Consider the following 12,250-nt stretch of genomic DNA (forward strand, 5'->3'; position numbering starts at 1 on the left):
AAACGATCACAGCCATGGCTCCAGCACAATATCTTTGTGAAATCCTTGGTTAGAATCATTCAGATTAAGAATGTATCTCGATAGACAAGAATATAAAAAAAGGTGTATATTGTCAACTATAAATCAGCATTCAGCTGTGTTTTGCTGTTAATGGATTGCAGTTCACCCCCAAAAAAATTACAATTATGTCATTATTTACTCACCCTCAAGTTGCTCCAAATCTGTATGAGTTTCTTTCTTCGGTTGAACACAAAATAAGATATTTTGAATTATGTTGGTAACCAAACAGTTGACGGAGCACATTGACTTCCATGGTCTTTTTTTTTTCTCCTTCTATGGAAGTGAATGGCTACCGTCAACTGTTTGGTTACCAACATAATTTTTTTGTGTTCAACAGAAGAAAGAAATCATGCAGGTTTAGAAAAACATGAGGGTGAGTAAATGATGATAGAATTTTCCTTTTGGGTGAACTATCCTTTTAATACAGGGATACAATCCATATGTGTATATTATCTCATAAATTCCTTATTCTTCATTCAGGTCCTCATGTTGATGGGAAACTGGCAACTGATACTATAAATAAAACCAGAGTTGATTAATAATTTATGCAGATTTACTTACTAAAGGCGAGCTGAAGTGTTTCCAGCTGGTTTGCTGGTTTTACATCATACACAATGTCCTCTTACCAGTGGACAGCACTAGCACTGGTGTAGATAGTCAACTAATGAGTGCAGCGTTCTGATGAATAATGTATGAAGCATGGTGCTTTAGTAGGCAGACGAGGTACACAGCTACATTAAGAGAAACCAGTGGCAAACTCGTTACTATTACTGTGGTTTCAGATTATATTAATGTATTTAATTTTTTTTTTTTGATTTTCTGAGAACAGACCCGAGGTGTTTAATTAATTTAGTGTATCAAAGTAAACATATAGTTAAAGTAAATAAAAATACATGGTGGAACCACAGTACAGTATGGTATCAGATGGTATACCTTTACTTTCATATTCAAAAATTTTTTTTTAAATAGAGCAATTGTTTGACATGTACCATGGTCCTATCATGGTATTAAAAATAATAATAATAATAAAAAGAGTAAGAATGATTACAAAGTAAATATAGTTAATCAATTTCAGTATGACAGTATATTTCAACCACCCACCAGGAATATCACAATACCACGGTGCTACCAATAATATTATTGTTATCACTGTTATTATTATTATGTATAATGACATAATTAGTATAATAGTTCAATAGTAGTAAAGTGGTAGTACTACTAGTAAACTGTAATATGTAATAATAAAAAATACAGCAACACCGTCCGGGATATAGGTGTTGAAATATTTAACTACAACATAATTTAGCGGCATCTGAATTAAACCATTTTTGCTCATAATTTTAAACACAGTGGTATACACATTTTAACACATCCGTGCATTCTGGGGCAATATTGCTTTGTTCTTTACGGCAACAACAAACCAAAACAGCCCACGCAGAAAAAAAGCACGCTGGTGTTTATTTACCGGGAGGCTCGTGTGCGCGCGCGCGTGTCTAGACGCTCAAGGACCCGGATGTGATTCCGCCGAGCAATGGCGGCTGAGCGGATCCGGGCTCCGTCCCGCATGTAAACAACACATTAAGCGCTCTCCTTTGTTAAAGAAACCCAGCCGCGGCCAGGAGCATGAGATTTTCGCTCAAGAATCGACTCATCTGAGCACCAAAATGTCGATGGAAGATCCGTTTTTCGTGGTGAAAGGGTGAGTTTATGGCTTAGATCGGTTACGTTACTGTGGGACAAGAATATCATATATCGATTTCGGAGAAATCGGATTATTAACTCGAAAGTATTTTTTTCTATGGTTAAACTTTTCTGTTCACAAATTTTATTATTGCGCGTACATACTTTAGCAGGTTGTAATACCGCTTAAAACAGCTGTTTAAGTAAGATCGTTATCTTGTTGCCATGGCAACCGTAAATATCGATTTCTCTCCACTATTATATCATGCCGTTAAATCGATATCTCAATTGTTTTCCTATTAAGTGGTATTGGTGTATGTTAGCAAACATCTGCTCTTTGCTATATTAAAAATGTACCATGTTACTACCACGTTTTTTGGAAATGTATCATGGTTTAATTGGAAGTAAAGTTACCTTGAATATATGTCAGAGTAACGTTACTAGCATTATGCTATTTCCTTGTGATACTGCCCACAATTTTGAATTATCATGGTATGATAGGACCCAAAATTACTTTATAATACTATATTTGTGTTTTCTTTTCAAACAGGATATTAGCATTGTCAATGTTCAAATAAGTATGGGTTCCTCACCTTTTTTTTTAAACTTTTTTTTTTTATTACACAACCCTAGGTTGACCAAAGTGCTGTACATAAAGTTAAATTAATGTAAACAAAATAAACAAGATATAAAAATTTACTAAAACAATTTGAATTAAACTTTTAACCCACCATAATGTGTAATGAAGTGTTTTGATTGATTGCTTTTCCTTAGAGAGGTGCAGAAGGCTGTGAACACGGCTCAAGGGCTTCATCAGAGATGGACGGAGCTGCTACAGGACCCGGGTGGAGCCAGCAAAGAGGAGGTGGACTGGACCACCAATGAGCTGCGGAACAGTTTGAGGTCCATTGAATGGGACTTGGAGGACTTGGATGAGACTATCAATATCCTTTTGTTTCTGGTAGCCTATGTGGACTGGACTTGATGTTCTTCTGGCTTTTATATGTTGGTTGTAGTCTTAACCTAGTGTTCAAGTATTGTGGAGGCCAATCCAAAGAAGTTCAATCTTGATGCGGTGGAGCTGGCCAAGAGGAAAGCCTTCATCACTAGCACAAGGCAAACAGTCAGAGTGAGTAGATTTGAGAGACTTAAGTCCTGTTCACACTAGGGCTGCGCAATATATCGAAATGATCGAAATATCGCAAATGTATATATCGTGATATGCATATCGCAACAGCTTGCAATAACTGGGGTCATAAACAAAAGACAAAGATTTGTAGCTTTAATAAATATCAGGATATATTTAATTCATACAGTGAAAACTAAGCAATGTTTTATTTTTACATTTTATGATTCAGTATCTTTTATTAAATAAAGCTAATGTAGGATAACCTGAAACCATGTGGTTTACACTGATGTTAAAATAACACTTCTTATGCTACAGTAAAACACTGATGTTCACTTTCACAAGTTATAAGGATGTTTTCTTGTGTTTCACATTCTTTTTATGACATGTAGGTTATATCATTTTAAATATATTTTAAAGTTAATTTAAGTTTATTTTACACACTTTAAGCATTATCGTATCGCATATCGAATATCGCATTATTTAATGAGTTATCGCATATCGCATTTTTCTTCAATATCGCACAGCCCTAGTTCACACCAAGAATGAACTATAATAGCGCCCACAGTATCGTTCTGTTTATTATAGGCATGCACTGAAGTTTTGTCGTTTGTAGCTTTAAATACTTGAGCTCTTTAAAGTCAGTTGGAGTCTTATTGGCAGCTGGAAAATAACATTGTGCACAGTGATATTGTTCCTCTGTGCCGTTATTATTGTTTGAAGTTGAGGTGTGGACGGCTATATTTAAAACTATTTTTAAAACCATATCTTTACCTTTATAGCGTGTGACAGGCCTTTACACACATCTGCATCCGTGGTAGATGAATATCTCTAATGGATTTTCATTTTACAGGAGATGAAAGACCACATGACTAGTCCAATGGCCGCCACAGTGTCCGAGAGGAAAACTCGACAGGTTTGTACAAGCTTTGGAAGTGTCAGATTATGATTTTACAGGTTGTGTATCAGCTCATGACAATTTATGTTCTTATGTTAGTCTTTAATGGGCGATGGTGGGTCTCGTGGCCCAATCTGGCAACCCAGTGCTGATAAATACACTAGACTGGACAAGGAGCTGAAGACGGCAAACTCACAATTCATTGATGAACAACAGACCCAGCAATATGTATGTCAATATATCCATTATACCACAATTAACAGGTGATTATCATATGATTACCATATTCTACAGTATTTATGCTGCAGCACTAATCAGGGCAATGTGTTTTTTTTGTGTGTGTGTACATGGCAGTTAATAGCAGAACAGCAGGATGAGCATCTAGAGTTAGTTTCGGGAACTATTGGCGTCTTGAAGAACATGTCTCAAAGGATCGGCCAAGAGCTGGATGAGCAAGCTGTGTAAGTCACTTAAAAATTGGTCAAGTCAGGTAGGAAATCTTTGTGTGTGTGTGTTTATATACGTATATATATATATATATATACACACACACACACACACACACACACACACACACACACACACACACACACACACACACACACACACACACACACACACACACATGCACAACAGTTCTGGTTCTCGAATCTGATTGGCTGAGAGCCTTTTCCAGCAATGCAATATTCTACTAATATCACATGGAAACTGTTTCACAATTTGTATCCCTCTGCTTGTTTCTGCTGGATCTATACTGACAGCACTTCTCACAACGAGCGTCAATGACGGACGAGCAAAAACACTACTTTTGTCTACTTATTTTGGAATGTAGTTGTAGTAAAAAAAAAATTTAGGTGAGAATGTAGTTGTTTAGACCTCCAATATGCTATTTATATTGAAACATTTGTTTAGACATTTTCAATCTAAATATGTACATACATTTATATATATATATATATATATATATATATATATATAATTTATTATATATAATTACATTTTCGAATATATTTAGAATATTTTTTTAACATTTATATCTCAAATTTATACTTATATAATAATATTTATATTACACATTATATATATATATATATATATATATATCCATATATATATATATATATATGGATAGATACACGCGTATATACATACATATCATATGCATGTATAATCTGTATATTATATATCGTTTTTTAAATAGCATAAATTATATATATAAATTTTAATATATTTGGAATATTTCAGAATTTTTGAACGTCATGTTTTTATATAAAATTGTATACATTTTATATTAAACATGTATTTAAAAATATACTGTGTATATGTATATATATATATATATATATCTCAATTAAATATAATAATTATGATGTAAATGATTGTATTCATGATGTAAATATGTATTCTATTATTTTTAAGTTTTGAATATTTTGAACTTTATATATAAAATTTATATTAATGTAATATTTATTTGAAATGTATCTAAACTTATATATTTATGAATAATTTGTATATTTAATCAAAACATTTTTTTTCCAAAATGACAAAATCAGAACACAAAGTTGTACATGAAAAACTGACCTGCTCCTAGCCCAAATCCTGACTGTTTGTCTAGTGTGTGTGGGAGTTAACAGACCTTCAAACTTCCTGAATCGATTCTGACTGTGCGTCTGGCCTATTTTCAGAATGCTGGATGACTTCACTCATGAGGTGGACAGCACTCAATCCAGGCTGGATAATGTCATGAAGAAACTGGCTAAAGTTTCTCACATGACGAGTGGTGAGTAAAACTGCAGCAGAAGAGCAGACATGCTTCAGTTACTGTCAGATGAGGTTCAAGTCATTCTCAGAACACTGAAACCTCTTATTTTAACATGTGACATCCTATCTGACACATAACGTTTATACGTTTTGTTTGTACATTCAAATTTGTTCTGAAATGACTGTTTTTATGTTGTCCACAAGCAAAACTTTGTCAGGATTCATAAAGTTAGCACTCTGTTTCAAAAGAAACCCATCATGTGTTTGAACTTCCTGTTGCAGCCAAATCTGATTGGCTGCAGTGCCCTTTATATGGCAAAGCATGAACAGGAAGTCAGACTTCCGGACCTTTTCAAAGGAAGCATTTTGTCGAGAGGCCAAGAATTAAATCTGAACGTTTACATTTTTATTTTTTTTTCACCATAAAGCCTCTAGCTCTTGATAATCTAAATATGAGTGTTTTAACTCATCATATTCTTGCTCGACCCCGCAGATCGAAGACAGTGGTGTGCTATCGGTGTTCTGCTGGCCATCCTGTTTGTGGTGATCATCCTCTTCATGGTTCTTTAAACAACTCACCCGTCTGGATACGCTCACATCAACTGAGCTGTTCGGAAAGGAGAGAACGAACAACAAAACCCTTTCGTCTCTATCTCTATTCCCTCACACGGTAGAACGCTGCTCCTTTTTTGCTTGTAAGCAGCCCAGACTGAAAACAAACACTAAGCACAGGCTGTTTTTTTTTTTTCTGCAAACGCATTCCGGTTAAGGCGATAATACGGTCTGAATCATTTCATACGAGATGTCGTAATCCAGGGTAAATCATTTCTTTCAGATGGACCATGACTTTTAACACTTAAGCAGCTAAAAATTGAAATTTTCTAGTGCTACTAGAAAATATCGCCTACATTATTTCCCATGCACTGCTTTAACAGTTTAGACCACTAAATGTTCAGCATTAACTACAAAGCTACTAAACACTGGAGCTTAACAAGCCAGATACTGTTTAACCAGGTATGTTACTGATCATACTAATGCGAGTTAGTTATTTACTGTATACGTGTTTATTTCTGTGTGCATGGTTTACCTTTTTTTTTGTTACATGAATCACTTACTAGTGAGATTTATTCACATGCACTGCGCTTTGCCTCTTGAAAATGGACGGAATCGTGTTTTTAATGGAAACGGTGATGTTAACGCTCCGTCCGGATAACTGCGTAACGTCTCCGAATAGGTTAGCAATTTAAACATTAACCTGATTTACTAAATTCTCTAGTGAGCGTTAAATGTGTGAATTGCGTGACAATTGGTTATTAATCTGTAGAAAGTCTGAAAAAGTTTTGGACCAAATGCTGTTTTAGTATATAAAGCAAAATTTGACAACTAATGGTTAAGTACTTAAAGGGATAGTTCACCCAAAAATAAAAATTCTATTATTCTATTATCGTAAACTTACCCTTTGTTGTGCAAATGAGTTTTTTTTTCTCCTGCTGAACACAAAAGAAGATATTTTGATGTCGGTAACCAGACAGTTGACGGTAGCAACTACCATTGTATTTTATTTTTCCTACTGTGGAAGTCAATGGCTACCGTCAACTGTCTGGTTTCTGACATTCTTCAAAATATCTTCTTTTGTGTTCAGCAGGAGAAGAAACTCATACAGGTTTGGAACAACTTTAGGGTGAGTAAATGATAGAATTTTCATTCTTGGGTGAAATTACTACTTTATTACTACTATGAGGTGTAGGTCACTATCTAGCCAGTGCCTTAGCACAGCCGAGGGTGAAGTTACATTTGATTTTAGGATGCCGGGCACTCGTGACCACTTTAGGTTACACAATATTAACCATTCATATTTTCGCAAATTGTCAGTTTGCGGTGTATTTCAACTGCTAACTCGAATGGAAATGTATGAAGCAGCAGTCATTTATGTGAAAATCATTGTATTTGTTTTCTTTTGACAGCACAACACTACATATTCTGTGTAAAACTTTTATCCTACTGAGTATTTGTTTAGTTTTTGTTTTGTTTGTATTTTGTTTCGATGATCCCGGGTGAATCACACATAGAAATGTTATATTTAACCTCAAAATCAAATGTGAAATTAAATTTTGCATAAGAAAAGTAATACTTTTGTGCATTATTATTATATGACATTATTGTCATGCTAATTGCGCACGTTTGTCATTACTGTAATGCGGAAAAAAACATTATTTAAATTTTAAAACTATCTTGTCTGGACAAGATTAGTAAATTAACCACATCAAATATTGTCTTGATGTATATTTTTTTCTTATTTAATATATTTTTTTACATTATGGTAATGAGAATTGTTAATTGGCCATGAAAAGCTTCATTTTAATTAAAATAATGTCATAATGTGAAAAACAATTGGGCTAAAAATAGGCTTTTTCTTTTTCTTAAAAGTCAAAATATAATGTCTATTATGTTTTTTTAAATGTGAAATATGACCTGGACGTGTTTTTGAAAGACTGATTTACTCTGTCTGATTTACCTTTTGTTTTTTGAACAATCACACCACTTTTGTTTTTCAAAAGCTAGAGTAGAAATACAGAAATTGACAGTGTTTTATCTCTTCAACGTCTCCGTTGGCCCATATAATAGTGTTACAGCTGATTCCGACTGCCCTCGGTCACATGATGCAGTACGTCAGCTCTGATTGGTTCGAAGTATGAATGAATCGATTATGCAATTTTACGATACAAATAAAAAAAAATACAATTGCACAGTTATGTCGCTGTATTTGAGTCGCAGTGACAGTGGAGAGATCAAGGTAGTGAACGGGCTCATAAACGCTGTTCTTCCCGATTGTGTGAATTTCAATTGTACGTGTTTGTTTGCGGTGTTTGTTTTGCTCCAGAAGAGAATGCAAGTATTTTTTTACCCCCTCATTGTTTCTCCACAACCCTCAGAAAACTGTCAAACCACCCCTCAGTTTGTCACTGTGTGAAAGTCTGAGCTCCATTAAAATAATCATTGCAAAATTGTGTATTGGACTGAATTCCTGTTGATGAGTGGATATACAAGTCATTTTAAAAACAAATGAAAAATCAACAAAAAAAATCCTGTCTATCTATAATACTGTGTGTGTATATATAATATACTGTAATTATATTGTAATTAATATATTTAATATTTAAAGAAATATATGCACATGTACATATATAATTTAATTTGTATTTATCTTTTTATTGATTTATTTATAAGAAATGTAAAGTATAGTATAAAAAGTTAATTAATTTGTTTTTGTTTTGTACAATCTGATGAAGAGAGACGTTTATAGAGCTTAACATGTATTGAACGTGAAACATTCCTCAGAATGCGGTTGTATTTTTCTACCGGTTGCGGTTGTAATCTGAAGACGGTGACGTGCTCCGATCAGCATCTAAGAGAATATCAGTATTGATTATTGTGTTGATGGTAAGCGGCGCTCTATTGATCCACTAATCCCGCTGGCAGGACGGACCGTTCCATAGAGGCCAGAGAGGGGCCATTCACCCTGATCTCATGACAGGTGGCGTCTTTCTCTGCCTCCCCTTCCTCCCTCTTTTGTCTGGCCCAGTAATGATTCGAGATCAACACCTGAGTCCCACAGTATTGAGCCTCCAAAGAGCCAACCCTGCATGGCTGTAACTGATAGGGCTTTTATTCGACGCTACCTTACAATGAGCTATTTTAGAGTTCATGTTTATAGGGATGCTAAATTTGTGGACCAGATTAAGAAATATGACTTATTTTATTCATGTTATGAATATGAAAATATTTATATTTTACATTTTCATATATCCCTGGACCACAAAACAGTCACATGGGTCAATTTTTTAAAATTGAGATTCATACATAATCTGAAAGCTGAATAAATAAGCTTTTCATTGATGTATGGTTTGTTAGTATAGGACAATATTTGAAAGAGATGTTTGAAAATCTGGAATCTGAGGGTGCAAAAAAATCTAAACATTGAGAAAATAGCCTTTAAAGTAGTCCATTTATGTTCTCGATTGTGCTGCATTCACTCACAAAAATATGTTTTATATATTTACGGTCATGGAACATGATCTTTACTCAATATCCTAATGTTTTTTGGCATAAAAGTAAAATCGATCATTTTGACCCATACAATGTATTGTTGGCTATTGCCACAAACTACCCGTGCGACTTGACTGGGTTTTGTGATCCGGGGTCACATATGCTGTCAAATCAATTAATCATGATTAATTGCATCTAACATTAAAGTTTTTGTTTACGTGTGTGTGTATGTGTGAATAGGCCTATATATTATTTTTATATATATGTCTGTGTATATACATATCACACGCAGACATAATAAATATAAACAGTGTAAAAACTTTTATGTTAGATGCGATTAATCGATTTGACAGCACTAACATTTATATATTATATATATACACACACTCTATCTAGTTATGCATATTAGCATTATACTAAAATAAAATACAATCAAAAATATTTTATGCATATAGCATTATATGATACTATATTTGCATATGTGGTGTTAAATATGTTCTACCCATTTATAATAATTATAATGTGAAAATAAAAACGTTTTCGTGTGTGTATAGTACATTATTGTGTTTGATATTACAGCATTAGTATTTTACATATTATATATACTATAATAAAATGTTTCTAGATTTTTTATATATATTGTGATATTTTCTTATTATATTTATTCTATATGATCTAGTTATACATATGCATACATTAAAATAATACAATCTAAATATTTTATAAATGCATATAGCATTACAGGATTATTATACATTATAAAATGATGTTTAAATTGCAAAAAAAAATGTTTGGTGTTAAATATAATAATAATAATATGTAAATAATGGTTTTTAACGTGTGTGTATGTGTGTGTATATAGTATAATGTTATGATTAATATTACAACATTAATATTTTTTTTGTGTGTGTTTTGCATATTAGTTAATATTATTTTAATAATATAAAAATATTTTGTCAATTATAATACAAAAATATTTCATTTATTATAATACATATATATGTTTATTACTTCGTTATATTTTATTTTAATATGATCAGGGATAATTAATTTATAAAAATGTCTGTGTATAGTAAAGCTTTAAAGGATTAATATGGAATAAAAAAATGTGTTGTATTATTTTATATTGAATTAATACTGTATTATAAAATATTTCCTGCAGTTTTTATTTGAATAATAGCCAAGGAGAGCTCTAATACATAGACTAGAATTTTGAGCTCCAAATAGTGGTGATATTTGTGGGTTTGCATAGCTGGAGTGGTTCTAATGATGGATGTAGAGCGTGCGTGTGTGTGTGTGTGTGTGGCAGGGAGGCGGCAGGTGCAGGATGCAGGTTCAGCGTTGGGCTTCTTTATCCCGCAGTAAGTGGACGGGACAGCTGAGCTCTCGTACCAGTGGGGAGGTGGGGGCAGGGCTGAGACGCACCCCTCCGCCAGCTGAGCTCATTAGCATCGCTACACACAACACAAACCTGCACTTGAGAGCAGCGATCATGTTTAGAAGGGTGTAGAACGACTATAAATCTACCCAGAGTCCTTTTAAACAGCTGTCATGGACAATCTTACAGTTATCAGTGACACAGCTATGAATATTGGGTAATGAAGGGTATAATTGCTTAAAAGTGAAGCCTATAAATGTATATAATGAGTTTGTGCCGCTTGTTTAGAAGAGGTTTGTTATTACTTTTAGTGTTTTGACTTACAATTTTTGTCTTGTGTACAATAAAACAGAGATAAATGTATCTAGGGAACGGCATATGATAAGAGACTGGGATGTGGGATCTTTTGACCACCCAGAATACACATATCAAAGCACATGTCATTGCTTCTGTAAATGCATGTTCTTTGTTTTTTTCGTGTGTTTTTGTGTATGTGTGTGTGTGATGAATGTCGGTGACCAGGATGGAATCAATCATTGTCTAATCAATAAGGAAGGACAGGCGAGATGACCAGCGCACACACCTCCACCCTGACAGCTGGAGGAACCAAGCGTTCTCTTAGCGGCCGATCACAGAGAACATGTTTTTCCATTCCACTTTCCCATTGTTTTTCAATGTAAACATGCGATAGACGGACGCGTTTAACCATTGCGTTTGAGTCTTTTGCAGAATCTGCTGAAAAATCCATCTCTAGACCTTGCGTTTTTAACCGCAAAATGTGTTCTGCGTGAACCGAACACGTTCTTCCATTCCACTGCGCTACTTTTTCCAATGTTTTTTTAATGTAAACACACGGACGTCTTTAACCGTTGTGCTCGCATCTCATTTCTTTTGCAGCGTAACGCGCATTACGTGGCATTCTAAAAACTTGGAAGCTCATATTATCTGGTTGTCATTTGACTCTGCAGTGAGTACCACTTTTTTGTCAATGGCAGGGAAGCGTTGTGTCACAAATGACGGACATTTTTCGCCAGTGGCGGGGAAAGAGTTAACGGCAAACCTGTTCTGTGTGAACCCATCCTTTTCCATTGCACTGCACTACTTTTACATTGTTTTTCTTAAAGGTTGAACTTACTTCAACTTGAGCCCCACATTTCTAAAACGCTTATTATTAACACTTATTATACACAACACATACAGAATGCATTTTTTGCGGATAAATGCGAATGAAAATGAAGGTCTAGAAAGGTTAACTTGTAGCACACATCGACATAGGAACATGTAGCATTTACATAGGAAA

The 12,250-nt window shown here is 34.2% G+C and overlaps 1 protein-coding gene across 1 annotated transcript; it reads left to right on the forward strand.

Annotated features, from left to right (window-relative positions):
* The first annotated feature begins 1,562 nt into the window (after window positions 1-1,562).
* Window positions 1,563-7,622, forward strand: stx6 (syntaxin 6). Its single transcript, XM_079593684.1, has 8 exons — window positions 1,563-1,759; window positions 2,515-2,683; window positions 2,774-2,869; window positions 3,720-3,782; window positions 3,864-3,992; window positions 4,119-4,225; window positions 5,450-5,544; window positions 6,019-7,622. Exons 1-8 carry the CDS (start codon window positions 1,725-1,727, stop codon window positions 6,093-6,095), a joined length of 771 nt encoding a protein of 256 aa, XP_079449810.1. The 5' UTR covers window positions 1,563-1,724; the 3' UTR covers window positions 6,096-7,622.
* The last annotated feature ends 4,628 nt before the right edge of the window (window positions 7,623-12,250 follow it).

The sequence above is a fragment of the Phoxinus phoxinus genome (assembly GCF_949152265.1).
Source record: "Phoxinus phoxinus genome assembly, chromosome: 20".
NCBI lineage: Eukaryota > Metazoa > Chordata > Actinopteri > Cypriniformes > Leuciscidae > Phoxinus > Phoxinus phoxinus.